Genomic DNA, 20,587 nt, shown 5'->3' with positions numbered 1-20,587 from the left:
TGAGCTGCTGGGCACCCCCCTATTTGATGACGCACTGAGTCTGATCTCCCCCTCTCCACACACACTCCCCGAGCACATTCGCATTCACCACTCAATCGCGAGTGACTGTCAGTACTATTAGTTACTACAGCTGAGCCTACAGTTTTCTAGCTAGCTATGCCTTCGACACGGACATGCATGGGCTACTACCTGGATGCGATCATGTACAAAACAGATCGGTATCTTCATTTAAATTCCCTTAAAAACGATCACATCAAGAAGAGGTTTTTAGAGAGCCTAACGTTACCTTGATGAAGAGCTGATCACCGCCAACACCCGCCTCTGTAGTGATCATTTTACACTGGATCGTTTTATAAACTTTCCTCAGAGACAACTTGGATTCACTGATAATCCGCTGTTACTGGTGAACGGTGCCGAAACGACGATCTCCCGCCTCAGCTTTCATCCTCCCGTCTCCAAAAGCTAATCAGCTAATATCACCGTCAACAGCTTTCCCGTGAGTGGGTGTGGTTTCAGCACAGCCAGCGGACACGCCCCCAGCGTTTGAGAGCAGAGAATCTGCTCATTTTTTCATGATTTTTCATTCAAATTTGGCTGGGTGGCTAATTACACATTTTTCTGTGGTGTGACAAACTCAGAACACATACTTAATTTTGACTTTACAGGGACTTTAAGCATCAATTTAAGGTGCTCTAAGAGATGTCACACGTCTTTTAGGCCAAAACATTTTTTTGTCACATACAGCAAACATCTCCTCACTATCCGCTAGCTGCCTGTCCCTTAAACACTCTGTAAAAAAAAAAAAAAAAAAAAAAAGTGGTCTATGCAGACAACCCAGGTTCCACAAATGGCAACAAAGACAAACTGCGGCAACCCGCTCCACGAAACATAACAAACTGTTCCAGCCAATAACTGACAAGAAGGCCCTGGGGGTGGGGTTTGGGGGGTCAGTGCGCAGATGAGGAGGAGGGAGGGTCTATCTAGCCTCCGTTTTGTTCGAAAATACTTTAAACGTCAAGAAGAAGTCACGTCACCCGACATCGCTTAGAGAATGTTCAATAAGTCCGGTTTGTTTTACTGATCACAGCTTGATAAAATGGGTGGTGGGATTTTGTAAAAATTCTGCTCAAACAATTGTGTCAACAATATACTCACAATGCCACAAGAGACATAAATAGGTCAATGAGGATGTTAGAAGAAGAGTTGATGAAGCTACAAGAGCTTGCAGAGTCCACAAATGATGCCACATATGCACATAAAAAAAGAAAAAATAATTTGTTATCTGATATGCTAGGTTGTACAATACTAGGTGTTATCATTAGATCTCGCTTTCAAAGTGCAGAATTAATGGATGCTCCTTCAAAATTCCTTTTCAGTCTTGAAAAACAGAACGGTCTGAAAAAGGCCTTGCAGTTGGAAGAAGGGATTTTGTTGACAAATCCCTCAGATATTTAGAAAAGAGCTGTACATTTTTATAAAGAGTTGTATAAAAGTGAAATTTCTGAAGAGCAAGATGGTAATTTAGAATTGTTATGTTTAAGTTATCTCAGAAAACTAAAACTAAAAAGAGCTTGAAAATGCCCTTAAAAATGGGAAATTGGAAAAGCATTAGGTATTGATGGCATTACAATCTTTTTGGTAAATGGGTCCAGAATTGGTGATATTTTTTAATGAGAATCTGGTAAATGGACAACTCCCAAGAAACATCTGGGGAACAATTATTACTTTATTGCCTAAAAAATGAGATTTAAACAACATCCAAAAATAGAGCCATGTAAGTTGTCTAAAGCTTTGGCAATCAGATTGGGGGAAGTCATTGAATCAATTGTTCATCCAGATCAGTCATATTAGTTACCAGGAAGGAGAATATTTGATAATGTTTCTTTTATCAGAGATATTTTTGACTGTGGAAAAATCTTTGACTGAGATGGAATGATATGAATCGATCAAGAGCTTTTAACACAGTCGAGCATATTTATTTATGGAGTGTTTTAAAAGCCTTTGGTTTTAGTTCAGAGTTTATTGAAATTATTAAAATTATGTATTGTGGCATTGAGAGTATATTAAAGTTTAATGGTGACTTATGGTCTATGTTTAGTGTGTACAGGGGTGTCTGTCAGACAAGGCTGTGCGCTGTCAGACATGTTATACACCTTAGCCATAGAACCCCTGTGTGACGATCAGCAGCCGTGGTGCCCTCGAGAGCGTCTAGAGGGCACTCTCTCCCCATGTTATGTTTCCCCATGGACTCTTTGTGTTTTATTATGTTCAGCTGTGTTTCATTATTGGTTATTGAGTTTCTTATTTAAGCCTGAGTTTTCCCTGTGTCCCTTGCGAAGTCTTGTTACCCTGTAAGCGTACATCTCTGAGCATTTTCTCCGTTTGTGTATTCCGTGTTTCCCTGGACTCTCGACCTTAGCCTGTTTACTGGACTGTTTGTGAACCTGTGCTGCCTGCCTCGACCATTGCCTGTTTAGACCACAAGTTTCTGGATTGCCCCTTGCTTTGTTTGTGTGCCTGCTTGATTTCAGTTTATGTTCAAGTACAATAAAGTGCTGCACATGGATCCGACCGTCTCTGTCCGTACGTTACACCCTGTTAAACTAAGACGTGATGTGTGTGGACTGTGAAAGTTATCAGCATACGCTGATGATGTCATTGTCATAATCAGTGAACCCAATAATGTCAATGTGATGTTGAAGATTTTAGATGATTTTAAAACTCTTTCTTTAGCAAAGGTTAACTGGAAAATAAGAGAAACCATATTAGTTGGAAAATGGCCAAAAGGTGAAAGAGTTCCTGATGGATTAAAATGGAAAAGAGATGGTATTAAATATCTAGGAATCTTTGTTGGAAATGAAAATGTTGTTAAAAAAAAAAAAGAAGAATTTTGAAGGCACTTTTGAGATGGAGGTTTTTACTCCCTAAAATTTCCTATAAAGGTAGAATTTAGATAAACAATCTGATTGCCTCTGCACTTTTGCACCGCCTAGCCTGTATAGATCCCCCAGTAGATGTACTGATGAAAATCCAGTCATTGTTAATTGATTTCTTCTGGGACAGAATGCACTGGGTATCAAAATGTGTTTTGTATCTATCAAAAGACGAAAGAGGACTTGGTTTGATAAGCTTGCAGAGCAGAACGGCTGCATTTCGTCTGCAATAGGTACAGAGATTTTTAAATTGCTCTTCAGAGTCCAGTTGGATGGCTGCTGCTGTGCGATTCTCCTAAATATTGAAGGACTAGGATTGGACAACTTTATTCTGGTTGGACTCTCAAAGATTAAAACTGTCAAATTCTCCAGTGTTTATCGTAATTTATTTAAAGTCTGGTCTCTGTTTAAGAAAAGTAGGGGAAGCAATGTTGCTTCTCTGTTGGTCTGTGGCTCACGTTTGGACATATTGGAGTTTTCTTTTGCCATACCAGAAAGAATGGCAATTATTTGACAGAAATTGTTCATCTTCATCAAATAGCAGGACCTGCTTTTAGGAATGTGACCACGATCCCTGAGCATTTAGGACTCAAATCATGGCGTATAGCAAAAGCACTTTAAAAAGTGGAGAGCGGCCCTTACTTAGGGAAAGACAGAACTGCTGGATCATTACTCACACGGGTTAATAAACCCTGACTGTTAAGACCATTTTCCGAAGCTGGGTATTTCTCCCATTTTGGGAGAACACAATAGAATGTTTTTAGTTTGTAAAGAAATAATGATTGTGGGTTTAAATTTTGTACTTGGAAAAGAATTGTACAAGGTTTGTGTAAAAGCTTTTAATAAGAAATATTTAGATAACAAGTGTGAAATACACTTAATCTTGCTGTGCAACATGACATCATTTTTATTTATTTTATTTTTTATTTACAGGGTCAATGCACATTAATAAACAAGTGTAAACGTGCCAGAATTAGCCCAAGAGGCTATTTTTCATCCGTAGACCCTTGACAGAATGTTACACAGTCACCCTAAAAACAGAGACAGAGCATCACACATATACAAAAAAAACCCAAAAAAAACCAAGATAAAATAAAATAAACATATATTATCTAAAACAAAAACAAACAAAAAAACATGAGAGAGAGAAAGAGAAAGATTGCTACATAAGAGAGGGACAAAGCCAAGAGCAATTGGTACAAATAAGTCTATTATCAAGAATACAATACTAATGTTGACAGTGCTGAATTGTCAATAACCATTTTTTAAGATGAGACTGAAAAGAACCAAAAGCATGCAATTGTCTAATTGTTGATGGGACGGAGTTCCATTCCCTTGCAGCTCTGACCGAAAACACAGACTGGCTAAAGGTACTTCTTTTGAGAGGGATAATACAGTCCCCTCTTTCCCCTCCCCTTGTAGATCTGTGAGCAGTTGTTCTAATGTTCAAAAACTGTTTTAATGGTGAAGACAGGCTATGTATAGTCTTAAACAGTAAACAGATATGTACATATTTAATTAAGTTATCCCAGCTTAGCAAGTTGTATTTTTTTAATATTGAGCAGTGATGAAACCGAACGGATTTCTTGTCAAGAGTTTTTAGTGACTGTTTATACAAAGACTCTAGTGGTTTCAGAGTAGTAATATTAGCATGTGACCAAGTAGTTAAACAGTAGGTAATATGAGAAATAATCATGGAATGCATATACATCAAAGCGGCTTCAGACGACATATAATCACGAATAAATCTAAAATTTGATAAACTAAATCTGACCTTCTTACAGACCTTTTTAACCTGTGCCTTAAATGAAAATTTGGAATCAATCAAAATACCAAGGTACTTAAATTCAGATACAACTTGTAATCTTTCCCCTGATACAAATACATCTGGCACTATACTTAAATTCTTAGTTTTGGTGAAAAACATACACACTGTTTTAGAGATGTTTAACTGTAAGCAGCATTGTTCAAGCCATGCCGCAACATGAACCAGGGATTCTGTAAGTTCGTTTGCAACTTGTGAGGCACTATTTCCGTGTATATAAATAACAGTGTCATCTGCATACATTTGAATGTTAGAATTAGGGCAGACAGATGGAAGATCATTGATATACAACGTAAAAAGTAAAGGACCCAAAATAGATCCTTGTGGAACACCAGTGGATATACTTTGAGGAGCTGACTTATAATTCTGTATACTAACAAACTGTGTGCGACCTGACAAGTATGATTCGATCCATCTCAACGTATGTGGAGAGAAATTAAAACTTGATAATTTAGACAACAGAATTCTGTGGTTTACAGCCCCGACAACCCCTCCTTTATCTAATAGAAATTTAACTTTCTCAGTGAAATAGCAATTTGCCATCTCAGTTGAATAGTTTGCTCTGAAGCCAAATTGCATTGGATGTAAAACAAAAGAACTATTATTCAAATAATTAGTGATTTGCGCAGCCATCAATTTCTCTGCAACCTTTGAGACAATAGGTAGAATACTAATAGGTCTGTAGTTACTAGCAGAGTGAGGATCACCACTTTTGAATATAGGCACAATAGCAGATGACTTCCAAGCACAAGGGAACATCCCCTGAGAAATTGAAAGATTGATAATTTTAGTGATAGGATTACTTATTGACTCACTAAGCTCTTTAAGGATTACCACATCCATTCCGAATAGATCTTTTGCTCTAGATGGTTTAAGAGATGTAATTGTTCTTATGACGTCTAATTCAGAGACTGCCCTAAGAGTAAGGGCTTGTTCATCTGTATTAACTGTAGGAGTTTCAGTATACTTAGGGGAAAAACATTGAGCAATTGTGACTACCGAGTCAACAAAATAATAATTTAATGCTTCGGCTACATCAGCTGGATTGTTAGTCAGCTTCCCGTTAACCATCAATTCAAGTGAATACCTATCCTTTCTATTGTCACCTTTTAAGTAGCTCAACCTATTCCATATTGTTTGTGAATTACCTCTAGCCTCATTAATTATCCTCAGAAAAAAATCAGCCTTTGCTTTTCTCAATGACTTTACCACCTTGTTCCGTAACATAGCGAAATGTTGTCTATCATGACTAAACTTTGATCTGTTTGCTGTTTTTAAAGCAAGATCCCGTTTTTTCATTAATTTTAGGATATCTGAATTAATCCAAGGGACAGTATATTTTTTGTTTTTAGGATTAAGTTTACAACTGAAATCATTAACAATACTCTCTAATTTTTTGGAAAATATTTGACTGTCTTCGTCCTGATCTTTTCCGATTAATATATCCTCCCATTCAATCTGATGAACTGCCTTTCTGAAATCATCTAGTTTACGTTTTGGAATGCCGTAAGAGTCATATTTCCTTCTGAATGGAATGAATCTCTTGCTAGATAATTTTCTGGCCACTAAAATTAGATTGTGATCAGAAAGACCTGTTAACATATTAAAAGTTTTTAAAATTCTCTCTGCTCGGTTACTAAAAATTAAATCAATTTGAGAACTCGTTGAGTTAGTTATTCTTGTAGGCCCATTAATAATTTGCTTCATATCAAAGTGATCAGTTATCTGTTTGAGATTCTTTCTTACGGTTTTGTCTTCCCAATTGATATTAAAGTCTCCCATTATAATAACTTCTTTGTTAAAATCACACTGCTTCAGTGACATCATGACTTTTGCGTAAACATACACGTCACTTTCAAGTCAAGTGGCGTGTTATCTATACACATTTTGAGCTATCCGCGTGTATCCGCGTGTATGCCTACGCCATTAATGTCCGATGTTAATGTTATTCCGCAAGTGTATGTACACGCCGTCAAATGTCCGAGCGAAACGAAGCAAAATGTAGATCTACATCTAGGGAGCGATATTTTTTTTTCCTAGGATGGAAGACTCATAAATACTATTAACCCCAGTGACGTGTAGGTTTTAGGGACGTGGGTTGAGGTAGATCATATATTTATATATACAATAATAACGTTAAGTCAACGGCATTCATAAACACGCTGAAAAGCGATTATGCGTGTTGAAAGCACGACAAAAATGGAAATACGAATTGGCGTGTCATACATGCGCAATTTCATAAGATCAGTCTGTGCTGTCAATGAAAATCCAGAATGGAGAGCTTTGCAGTGGATTTACAGTGGAGAGTGTTACATGGTGCTATCCTCCTCCCCTGTTCCACATACTGAAGAGTGTCCTTGAAGGCCTGTGTGAATAAAGTGACTTTTTCTTTTCTATTGGATTTGCTGTCATTTAAATTCCACAAGTATATAGTCACAGTTCTGTAATTTTTGTTCTTGTTGGTTCAAACCTAACAATTAACTTAAAACATAGAAATTATCTGTAGTGTACCCTAAATTTTGCATGTAGACTAAATAACAATTTCATCGCGGACATGCTTTATTCTTTCCTCTGTTTACATTAAAATAATTATAATTTACAAAATTATTTTAGAGACGTTGGATGGATATTTCTAGTCAATGGGATGAGCTTACATCCTGTCACCATACAGAATCTCTGTGACTAACTAGAGCAACTTCTGCCACTTTCTGTCAGAGGAACAGTGTGATAGTGAGAGTTCTGGTTATCAGCTGATCTGCCATATAAACTGATATCAGTAGTCAGTGTCACCTGCCAATGTTGGCTTCTGCTGTGTTACATTCTGTCTCCTATAAGGCCAAATAAACCGATCAGCTGAAATGTGTCTGGCATCACTTGCTTCTGTATCTTGCTCAATGCAATCAATTATTGGGATGCTCCTAATAGAAGCTTCTGTTTACCTCCAGTGTATCTGCACGTGATTGTTACTCAGTTCACCCTCTTTGTCTTGTTTTTCTGTCAGTGCATTTCTGCCTGCACTCATTGTTGTTTTTTACACTATCTCTTTCTCAAATTTAGTTTATGGGTTTGGGGGAAATGAGCTAGACTTTGGGAGTTTGTGGTTATTCCATTTATATTCATTTTGCTATTGTCTCTCTCTCTCTCTCTCTCTCTCTCTCTCTCTCTCTCTCTCTCTCTCTCTCTGCCAAGTTATGTTCAGAATGGCATGCCACATTCTATTTTTAACAGAATAGTAGTATGCTTTTGCATTATTTATACTTTGTATCGGAATACTTTAATTTTAAGGATGCATTAAAGTGAGCAACAGTAAAGTGACACTATAAAGACATTACATTAGCTGTGTTACCACCATTGGGCAAAACCATTCTCGTTGCTTAATCATTCTATTTGTACGTATATGCTTTAATGTTCCAGGCTGATAATGGAACTCTAATACAAATGTGTCAGTCATTGCCTTGGTAACACAAGAGTTTACAGAGATGTAAATAGCTACACACTATGGAGGATGATTAGATATTTCTTTTAATTTTATTATTAACTTGTGTTTGCGTCTCTCAAAGTGCACACTTGGCAATCTACAGTGAAAGGCAACAGACAAATGACCAATCCTGAATGTTGCCATCACTGCATGCATTTTACCAGCACTGTTATGCAAGCGTGCTGACAATGCCGGGCCGAGAACGATTTGTAATCTTTCCATGCCAAACCAAGCTCAAGTGGAAATACAACTGGAACATGGTGGAAATGTGGCTATTGTTAAAGTTTTAAATAATTGCTGTTCTTTTGGACTTTCTATTCATCAAAGAATCATGAAAAAGTGCATTACTGTTTCCACAAATATATTTTGATAACATTGATAATAAGAAATGTTTCTTATTAGGGGTCAATGGCCTCTGAAATTCATCTTTGCCTTCTCAGGAATAAACAAATACCTCACATTGTTTTTACAGTATGTTTTAATCAAATAAATATAAATAAAACATTTAAAAACTGATTTAAAAACATTTGCATAATAGGTAGCTTAGTGTACATGGTGCACAGTAAAGCATTCTGATAGTTTTCTATTCTGAACACAACCTTCATGTCTTGCTCTTCCTTGCTACCTAGTTTGCTGAGAGACACACCAGCACACACACAATCCTCTAATTCTGTTCCTTTTGAAGCGGCAGCAAGCACTGACACACACAAACCGTTCTCTTGAGTTCAAAGCTCTCTCTGTCCATGCCGATGGCCAAACAGATGTACCCTGTCAGTTAGCCAGAGATAGCCTACACAATAACACAGGAGAGAGTAAACACTTCTAGACGTGTGTGTGTGTGTGTGTGTGTGTGTGTGTGTGTGTGTGTGTGTGTGTGTGTGTGTGTGTGTGTGTGTGTGTGTGTGTGTGTGTGTGTGTGTGTGTGTGTGTGTGTGTGTGTGTGTGTGTGTGTGTGTGTAAAGCAAAGGAAGAGGAGACACTGACGGGCTTTAGGATTGCTGTGTGTGTGTGTGTGGTTGTGTGTTTGATCCCCTCTTAATCCCGTCTCAGTCTCATCTTTTAACACTTTCCCCAACAGCCTCCATCACAGTGGCTTGGCCTGACCGAGTTTCTTGCATTGTTTCTGGGTTCTTAGCAAATCCTCTACTTAATTATCAACCCAATGATTTCTCCCTCTATTCGAACTAAAGGCAAAAGTTTAAGTATTTTTTAGTAACTCGGGGAGGCTTCCTCATAATTTGAATCTTTTACAAGAAACATGATTTATTTTGGCTTCAGACAATCCTGTTGAGCATCTGACCAAAAATGTTGCCAAATATTACAGATTGAGGGGAGTGGGGACTGCAGACTTGGAATTAAGCCTTTTCACCAGTATTATTTGATTCACAGGACCGGACTAGCCTGGCTAACGCCAGATCACATATCATTGAGAATGAGACTGTTCATTTTCTTGTATTTGAGACGTGGTTTACGAATACCCAGAGCCGTATTATTGGGTGGTACAAATGTCTATCAAATGTGCTTGTACGTAGCTCAAAGCCAAATGGTTTAATGATACCAGATGACGTATGTAGAGCGACAGAAAATTAGTTGATGAAGACGACGATGGGTCAGAGATTAAGGAGATTTATGTGAACTCCAAAACGTCTTTCTCAATGTCAAGGATACTTCCTTGGCAGGACGGGTCCTTCCAAGTCATTTCCTTCAGAGTCTAGACTAGGCTCCTTTTTCGCATTCACACGCAAATGGAACAGGCTAGCAAGTGCACGCCATTGCGGCGCTGCAAAAATGGTAGTGCTACTGGTTTGGTTGCTGTACCGCACTGTTTGAACACACTTGACACTCCTTATTTTTTAGCGGAGGGGTCTTGAATCAGCCTAAAGGGGTTGTATTTGCTGAAACAAAGTGGGGTTGCAAATTCCCACTAATGTGACACAAAATATTGATTTAAAGAGTTTATTCATTTAAAAACGATTATATTACCGGAGTGAACAACTGTGTCCATAGCAACTCGATCTAGCTGTTAAAACACCTGAAATGGTAAAATATGTGATCAACAAAAAAGGCTAATATTATATGAAGTAAAAATTAAAAAAGTGAATCACCAGTAAAAGGGAACAGCTTTAAATCCCCCCTCTGCAAATCAGTTGAGCCAATATGTTTAATGTCAAACATTAGGCTGTATCAAAAGGTAACTTCACATCCGCAGCCATGGTCTATAGATAAATAGTATATACAAACTGCTTTGGTGTGTCGCATATACGTTGTCATCATTTTGCTTCTCCCTCCCCATTCTGTGATTGGTTCCCTATCTCAGGGGAAAATTTGGTTCATGGTGTCCAGGCTGCCTAGCAGTGTGAATAAAATATCGCTGCGGCAAGGCAGCATGGGGAAACCCAGGCTAGGTCCGGACACCAGTTATCTTGCCAAGAAAAAAAAATATTCTTATATGTCAGGAGAGAAACTTGAGAAGATGTTGTATTCATGCCAGGTCTATAAGTTTCCGCATTTCTCTGCACAGTAAGATTGAATTTATATACATCACTGAGGGACTTAATTTCCTTGTAAGGCAGGAAAACATGGAACGTATATGTTTACACATGGGACAATCCACTTTCCATATTAAAGGGTCACTTCACCCATTTGAATTAAGCTTTGTATCTTTAGAAAACCAGTCATATTTTTGAATGGTCATGGTTTATTCCCTTATTTTCCCCCTGAGATGGGAGAAATAAGTGTTTTACTTCCTGCTTATCATGACAAAAAAATCGTCATTTTGCTTCACGATAAGCAGGAAGTCATATTTTATCAAAGTCTGTATAGACTACAAACATTAGCTCATTATTATTCAAGGGTGTAGGACCCACTCACCCTACAAGCCTATTGCATATCAGTGGGTGGGACTTCACTTGCAGATACTGAATCAATATCCGCCATCTTGTGGCTATCTTTACGAGTCGCAGTATAGTGAAGAGCATATAGTTGAGGCTGATGGAGGAACAGGAGGCGGCTGCCTGTCGGTCGAGAAGCCCGGACTGGGTCGAGCTCGGCGGCCTGCGGTTGCCTGTGCTCTCGCTGCGTGCTACGGGCTACAGACACAGCCCGTCTGCTGCAGAGAATTTCAACGATGGCAATTTCTCCTGGAGGAATTCTCTAAATCAAACGAGCATATGGACGTTTGTGTTGGGATAGTTTCACCTGACAGAACATCCAGTTATCATGCAGTAATTCACCAAACAGAAATAAATACAGATGAGGAGTAATTCACTAATAATTTGCCAATGTAACGTGAACGGAGCTTGTTGTTGTGGGAAGAAGGAGAACCGGCGAACATTTAAACATTTTAATAGTAAAATGAACAAATACAAAACGAAAGTATAAGCCAGCAGCCCCTCATTGACGACTGCTGTAACATTACACACAACAGAAATAAAACATCATAAAATCAGGCCTGTTTCTCTCTCGATCTGCCTTCGTCGCTCCCCATTTTATGCCTTCGCTCCTCCGTGAGAGACGGGAGTTCGGCACGCGCCTCATAGGTGTCTTTCATTATCACTTACGCCACCGGCGCCATCCTATTACGTCCCTCGCCACAGCCAACTAGACATTTTGTGTGAAATTAATTTCAAACTCCGGTGACAGCTAATGTTAGCCTTGTAGACGGAAGAGTGAATTCTCTGTTTGCGCTGTTCCGGATTAGTGGGTGTGGCTTGTCGGAGCTGTGCAATGCGGTGCATTGTGGGACCTGTAGTCTTTTATACAAATATGCCCCTTGGTTATTTTCTGTCTTTTCTCGGTCAAGAGGGCATCAAATTAAAAAAAAAATATTTTACATTTCAACTACATATGATCCACTTTCAATAAAGATTTATGTTGCAATGGGTGAAATGCTCCTTTAAGAAACTTCTGTTCAGTGTAAACATTTGTGGTACATTGCATCAGTTGAAAAACATTAATTTCCGCGTAAAGAAATGCCAACTGTACACATTTGATGTATCATTACATTATCAGTGGAACATATACATTCTCCCTTTCCTGTCTGACATGTGATCCTCACACATGCTATCTACATTCAAATACATGCATTTAAAACTTCATAAGATAATACAACTGATTATGAATATTAATAAAGAATAACAATACAGATACAAAATATTAATTAATGAAATTATATTAAAAGATGAAAGAGGCATTTTCCATTAGATATTTTTACAATACCACTTTAATCTTGTTCCATTATTATTTTACTCTTGTAAAAGGCCTGTAATGGATTTATTTTCAAAATATTATGCCTGCATTCTTGAAAACAACATAGATAATAACATAATAAAATAGTATCCCATAATTAGCAAACAATAGTTAAAACTGTGAGCAATACTCACACTGCAAAATAGTATGGGCACTATTCTATTATTTATTCTTCTAATTACTGAACACAACCAAAGTCTCAGGCAAAGCAGGAGCACTCCAGCAAGTCTTTAGGATTTGATTTAGCATAACCTCCAGTGTCTTTGACTCCAAATGACTGTGGCAAGATGAAGGAAACATTCATGATTAATTTAGTGGAATCACATTTGATTATCCATTCCAGATAGTTAAGTTTTCCTATTACTGAGAGTTATTTCTCTATGAACAGTATTCCCTGGCTGAGATTTCTGAAGCAGAAGAGTTATGCCAGAGTCACAGCATTTTAACATTTTTCAGAGAAGTTAGCCTAGTCATGTAACGGTTTGTAATGTTGACATTTATATGCATAAGAAGTTTTATAATTGGTCACATTAGGTCCCTTCTGTGTCATCCAATACAGTCCCAGCGGTGCTATAGAGTCACTCAGGGTTGTTGCTAAACCCTTTTCTCCGAAAAGGTCTTTGTACTTGTCATGTCTGTGGCTTTGTGTTTAAACAAAGATATTACCCCTGCATAACCTTTGTAGGAGTCTATTACAAAACTTAATCCTAAATGTCACTCACATCTCTTTCTTTCCTTTTTTTGACCTATTCCCAGTTCAGAGTGCTGTTTGATAGTGTTTTTAATATTATGTAAATAAAATGATATCCTTTGAAATACCTTAGACTGCAATGTTAAATTATAACCACTACTATGGCCTATGTACCACAGTGGCGAGGCCAGACATTTTAAAGTCAGTAGACCTTGGCAAAATAGAGTGGACCAATGGCTACCAATGGCAAAGAGCTAAAGAGCCAACCCAATACTTCAGCACAACTTCTCCATTCAGCTAGGTTCGTCAACCACCAATCTTAGAGTGGTGATTGATGATCAGTTAAGCTTCACAGACCATAATATTACAACGCCCTGGTCCTGCAGATTTGCTTTATACAGCATTAGGAAGATTAAACCCTTCCTATCAGAGCAGGCCACATGACTCCTTGCCCTAACACTTGTTCTCACCAGACTGGAATATTGTAATGTTCTTATAGCAGAATGCATTCGGTGAGGATGGTCTTCAACAAGCCGAAGAAAGCCAACATCACACCTTTCTTCATCAGTTTTCACTGGCTGCCATCAGTCACAAATTCGCATCAAATTCAAGGCACTAATGCTTGCCTACAAGACAACCACTGGCTCTGCACCAATATAAACTCGCTAGTTCAGACTTATGTGCCCTCCAGAAGCTTGTGTTCTTGCAAGTGAACGACACCTCATGGTGACGGCAAAGAGGCACGAAATCACTCTCACAGACCTTTTCCTGGACTGTTCCCAGTTGGTGTGATTACCTGCCTATCTCAATTCAGGCAGCTCAGTCTTTAGCCATTTTCAAAAAATGTCTAAAGACAGATCTTTTTTTTTTTTTTCCAGCACCTGACCAATTAATACTAGCACTTACCTTTTCTATTCTATACTATTCTATTTGTTTAGTTTAAAAAAATGTATGCAGGGCTCTAGAGTGTGACCAATTTGGTTGCACATGCGACCAAAATTTGTAAGAGTGCGCCGACAATTTTTCCGAGGTCGCACCAGTGCACCTAACGTTCTTGCTTGATCGCATCCGCTGCCTTTCCACAAAGAGTCTTTTGTTCTCTTTGCATGCATGGTTGGATCATATCGTGGTCGAAACCAATCAGAGATAGAGATTGGGCGGGTCTTTGCCTCTAATTGGCTGTGGTTCAGATATTCCTGTAGAACTAAAAGGCTCCTGTGCTCCGTTCTATGCTGTTTTCAGTTGATGAATGAATGGAACATTGTAGCGAGCATCCCATCCAATAAATCGCAATAATCTTTGTGCTTTGTTACTAATTATATGAAACAAAGTCTCAGATAAAAAGGTGAGCTTGAAATTGTGGTGACGCGACACAAGGAAAACTTTTAGTGCACCTAAATTTTGTGCTGGTGTACCTAAATAAAAAATTAGTCTGAAGCCCTGGTATGTGTACTGTGCTGAATGCTTCCATTGTTCTCCTCATTTGAAAATCACTTTTGATAAAAGCATCTGCTAATTGTTTAATGTAAATGTACATCAAATTACATCGTTTTACAATATATGGGATAAGAATGATTTGACAATTAAGATTAGTTAAATATGATCTATTGTCAGCCAACAGTTTCATAAACTAATGGAACTAAATCCATTCATAAAGAAAATAAGACAGAATAAGAACAGAATAAGAACAATAAACAAAGATAAGTAATCATAGGTGGATCGTTTGCAATGGTGAGCAAGGTTAAGCCTTCTCCTGGCCACACACTCGAGACTAGCTGGGAATTTTCTCACTCAAACCACTGCCTGCTGCTGCTTCTGGTTGCTTTTAGAGGGAAAAAAAACTGCCCAAATCTGCTGGTCTAGGAACAGGTTTCTCTGTAATAATAGCATATTGGCAATTTGGCAGGCAACCCCATGCGTATGTGTTTTTGCACTATGGAGAGTGTCAATGGTTTCTATTTACAACGTGTTGATTTCTGGAAGCAGTGGCCAACCAGAGGTGCTTAAGTTAGAATCAAAGCCCCAGAGTTTATATCCCGTGCCGAGTTCAATTCTTGCAAATTCTCTCATTATAACAAACAAACATTTTTCATGCTTGACCAGCAGCCATGTACGCGTTGCAAAGTTTTCAAGTTCAAAGAGATTATTTCTCTTGTTAAAACAAGCACACTGACAAGATAAATGACTATGGTCTAATCTTACCACTAAAAATCTGTATGGATAATATGATACCTTTAGAAAAGCATCAGAAAACACAGCAGCTAAATGACCATTGATGAAACGCAAGAACAAATATAGCTGCGAGCAGCGATGATGGGCCCAAGCCGGTGGCACTGCAACCCCGGTTCCTTTAGTTATCTAAAGGCACTGGGGTGGCGGCGCCGCTGGCTTTGGCCCTTTCATCGCCGGCGGCTTTGGCCCTTTCATATATATATATATATATATATATATATATACATAGCTTATCTATATATATATATATATATATATTTTTTTTTTTAAGGGACAAGACAGGATATTGCTTGCCTGATCTGATTAGAACAATAATGTAAGTGTGTATATATTTTTCTGTGAATATATATATTTGTGTACACTCGCAATATAACACAACATTGTGCTTGTGTCAAACTACAAACTCTTGTCAAACTGTAACCTACAACTGTCACGTAACCAAAATCCCCACGTAAACTTTCATCCTCAATGTCTTGACCTCATGCTGACCGAGTTTCGTTTGTTTGAATTCTCTAGGAGGAGTATTTCAAATTCCATTGCATGCGTTTTCCCAACAACCCTAAATAGCCGACTTCCTGTTGGGCTAGGGTAAAAAGTAAGAGTGTGAAGTATATATGAAACGATGAGATCTATATATGTACCGAGTTTCATATTATTACATGCAAGCGTGTTTGATTTATGGACCAAGTTTTCGGAGCGCGTTGCATGGGGTGCTGTCGAGGCCCCCTGCCACGCCTGGGTACCAGCTTCAGCCCGGCCCTGATGGCCACGGGTTCTGACCCATGTGGAAAGTTATGTTAAGGGCCCCAAAAGGGCCCAAATAGTCGAAAGAACATTTAAAAAATAAATGTATCCTAAGGAAAACAATAGGGCCTTCGCCCTTTCAGGGCTTTTGCTAAACCTCTTGACAAGAGGTTTAGCAAACTCTTGTCAAACTGTATACTGCTAAACCATGACCACCATGAGTTTTAAGAAAGTAAAGTACTTTATTTTTATTAACGATATTTACAGCTTATCAAAATGCTCTGTTTGTCGTCTCCAAAGATAGAAGGAATTTACCCCTCTTTCAGACGAAGTCGATCGGCAAACCCCTCTTTATACTGGCGGAGGTTGTTGAAGTGGGAATCCTTGAAGTGCTTCGGGTCACTACATCCAACAACCAAACATTTTGACTTGCCCTCTCGTAACTTCTGCATCCTTGAGCTTGGACTACAAAATCTGAGCGAGAAATAATAATGGCAGGATTGCTCGAAGTGTTGGGCCGGTAGTCAATGTCCTTATTTGCCAGTTCCGCTGCAAATATTGTAACATAATTGTTCAAAATACGTCATAGAGAACAGAAAAATCTGAACAGCTTGTAAAATATGACCAAAACAGAATATAAAGATATAAACGAAGCACCTGTAGAGAATAATTTCATATTTTCTGTACATATAAACACTCCAAATATACGACAAAATGCATTGGTAACACTTTACGGTAAGGGTACATGAATTATCATGAATTCATGTATAAGTTAATGCATGAATTATGCATTCATTCATGCATTAATATCTCATGAATCATCAGGAACTAACACAAGTTCAACGTTTTTTATTCATGACTTCATGAATGAACAACACCTTAATTAAAACATTAACTAAGATGAGCACATCATCATGAATTATGATTTATTACGCATGATCATGATGTTTTCTTTGTTCACAGTTATGCCACCTTTCAATAGCACATTGTTCATCAGTGTTTCAAAGGACCTAGTCACCACTTTAGACCACACACATGATGTGGTCTAAAGTGACCACACACATGATGAAGTCATTGATAGATAATGCTTAGTTAATGATGACTTCTGTATTTGATTTACAGAATGTGTGTGCTATGAGCTGTGATTGGTCTATTAAGGTGTCTGTCCAAAAGTCATCATTAACTAAGCATTAATCTATTAATGACTTCATCATGTGTGTGGCCCCTTAAATAAAGTGGTGACTAGATCACTGACCTAGACAAAGAACAAAGAAAACATCTTGATCATGCGTAATCAATCATAATTCATGGTGATGTGCATATCTTAGTTAATGTTTTAATTAAGGTGTTGTTCATTTATGAAGTCATGAATGAAAAACGTTGAACTTGTGTTAGTTCCTGATGATTCATGAGAAATAATGCATGAATGAATGCATAATTCATGCATTAATGTATACATGAATTCATGATAATTCATGTACCCTTACCGTAAAGTGTTACCAATGCATTTAAGGGCTAAGAAAGTGGATTTTCCATGATATTGCCCCTTTAAATTCATGTATTTATTATTGTGTTGTAGGCCCATGAATGATTTTTTTTCTCCTTCGCACAAGTTTTTCTGTACATAAGGTATTATTTCCACAAAGCGCTGTACTATTTATGTGAAAGAAAAAATTGTGACGTTAACTTTTTATTCCTCTCCTTTAATATTTTTCTTTTTTCCCTTCTTCCCCCCTGTGTGTCTTTCCTCCTCTGAAAACCTCATGGATCTCTCATTTCTATACTGTTTTCTCACTCTCTTGTTTTGTTCGTTTCTTTAGTAATTTTCTGTAGAGGACGTTTATAATAGATTTGAAGTTTTGTTCTCTAATTATTTTGTGTTGTTCACATTTAAAGGAATAGCTCACACACAAAAAAAAATGTAAATCACTCAACCTTGTGCGGTTTCAAACTTCATTTCTTTCGTGGAACAATAGGCATAGTTTTAGAACATTCCTGAAAAGAATGGCCAATATTGTGAAACTGAATAGAGGTACATGAAATTGGCCATTTAAAAGTCTTTGTAAACTAATCTTTCTTTTGAATCTCATTGAATCATTTTACCGGTATATTCTACAGACCTTTTTCTTTTGTGTTCTAGGGAAGAATGAAAGTCATACAGGTTTAGAACAAATGATGACATAACTTTCATTATTGGGTGAACAAACTGTTTTGACCTTGTTTTGATCTGACCTCTCCACAGATCATTTCCTCTTTTCATTACCTAATTTTGTTTTTAAAGTTCATGTTTGCTTTTGGGGGTTTGTACTAGTGTAAATTGATTATTATGCTTGATTTGTCAGTATAATCGTTGGTAAGTGCTTCTAGCCGAGGGGAGAATTTTCAGCTTGTGGATGTACAGTTTATTTCCCATTGAAATGTACTTTGTTAGCTCAAAGCTCTATTTTGTACAAATGATCTCACTTTGTTTCTCCAGGTGACCCCCTCGTCTAAGATTGTGGGTGATCTGGCTCAGTTTATGGTGCAGAACTCTCTCTCTCGGGCTGATGTGGAAGAGAGAGCAGATGAGCTCTCCTTCCCTCTGTCTGTTGTGGAGTTTCTGCAAGGACACATTGGAATACCACACGGAGGATTCCCTGAGCCCTTCAGGTCAAAGGTGAGATCACACTGTTTAATGAAAACTGATGTAGAAATGCATCCATATTTCTCATTTCTCACTTCCTTGGAGATTTTTTTTTTTTTTTTTTTTTTTTGGCATTACATTCAGTCATTTAGCAGACAACTTTTATCCGAGGCACCTACAAATGTGGACAAACACAAGCAGGTTTTTTTTTTTTTTTTTTTTTTTTTTTGAGAGTCCGGTTGAGAGTGACAATGGCTTTGGTTTTGAATAATCTCTAGACACCCATAGAGAGAAAAAGTGTGAGCGAGAAGAAAATGAAAAGGTGAGAGGATGCTATAAAGTGAGATTTTCATAAAATCAAGAGAACAGCTTTGTGTGAATCCATCACAAAGTTTGTGTGTATGTGTGAAAGACAAGATAAGAGTAAAGCTTGTCACTTGCAGGCTCCTTGTCACCGGTGCCTGTGACGTTTCCTCCTCCTTGTGCAGAAAAGACTTGCTGAAAAAAGCAGATCGATACACTATAATGCACAAACACACATCTACAGTCGTATGGTCACAGGAGAGACTTTTGCTTTATTTTTTTAAATGGAGTTGTTACTGAGGAGTGAGGACAGACATCCTGCTTTTGCAGTCGAGGGCAAATTAACTTTGATTTCCTATTTCTCTGGCATACACAGAAAGACAGACAAACCCTTTTGAAGCACTCTGAAGTCCAAAAATGAAAGATCAAAAGCTGTTTATCAGCACTGGCAGCATTTCCCTGTAATAGAGCTCAACGTGTGGCCTCACTGTAACCGAGAAAAATAGACAGAAAAAGACTTTTTGAAAGATTTTACCATTTCATATAGAGACTTTAATTATGTGTCTTGGTAGGACAGATAAAAATATAATAAAGTCTGAATGAAGTCAATTAAACTTTGTAAGTGTGACTGACATTTGCAGACTGCTTTAATTAACCTTTTCTCACACAGAATCATGAGGTCACTTAGTAAAGCTGATATTGACTTACTTGACTTGTAAAAAAAATATGACTTACTTCTCCACCAGGCAACAAGGATGTTTCTGATGGTGCCTAAAAGTGTGATCATTGACATAAATTTCCCAGTAAATATGACAAATCCAACGCATACAGTATACTTTGTGCCTTGCTCAAGTTGCTTAAAATGTGTAAGACTTGTTTTGTGTAAGAAAGCTTTATGTAGCGAGGTGTTAACCCCTCATTAATATTGATAGGTTTGATAGCTGAGAAAGACAAAGACCCTCCCCTAATGGCCCTATTAGGTGATATCATTATGAGGAGCCTTGCACAAATAATGAGGAGAGACTTAAAAAAAGAATGGCAGTGCGTCAGCAAAACTACTTCTTTACTAAGACAACTATACATTTGTTTTTAGAAGTTGGTCATTTATAACATTGATAGTCTTGAAAGTTTGTAATGGGGAGTTGTACAACAAAACAACCAAGAAAATGACTCCAATCTATTAGTTTCAGTCATACTTTCGATATGTTTACAAGACTACAAACTCAGAGGATAAAAAACAAAACACACCCGGGTTTGATTTGGGTTTTGCTAGCCTGTCTGTGTGTTACATAAACTAAAAGAACGCTTATATATAACAGTTTCTGGCTAGTTTATAATACACAACTTTCACCCCAAACTGAATAATTGAAGAGTTCAGATGCAAAAGCCTCTAAATGCCATTTGAAATTTTCTTCTAAAATGACCATTTTTATCAAGCTTGTATATTTAAGTTCAGTAATTTCACTTAAATGACAATTAATAGGTAATCTTCATTGCCATTTAAGTGAAA

The 20,587-nt window shown here is 37.8% G+C and overlaps 1 protein-coding gene across 1 annotated transcript in view; it reads left to right on the top strand.

The window, feature by feature from the left end:
- pcxb (pyruvate carboxylase b) overlaps positions 1-20,587 on the top strand; it is a 322,790-nt gene that overhangs the window by 280,022 nt on the left and 22,181 nt on the right. The window contains exon 18 of the mRNA XM_039669304.2: positions 18,628-18,807. Coding sequence (XP_039525238.2) covers positions 18,628-18,807 — 180 coding nt within the window. The remainder of the gene's footprint in view (positions 1-18,627; positions 18,808-20,587) is intronic.

Source organism: Pimephales promelas, chromosome 1 (assembly GCF_988280905.1).
Source record: "Pimephales promelas chromosome 1, fPimPro1.hap1.1, whole genome shotgun sequence".
In the NCBI taxonomy this organism is placed as follows: domain Eukaryota; kingdom Metazoa; phylum Chordata; class Actinopteri; order Cypriniformes; family Leuciscidae; genus Pimephales; species Pimephales promelas.
Note: the sequence above shows the minus strand (reverse complement) of the source record. Positions and strands in the feature narration are given on the sequence as shown.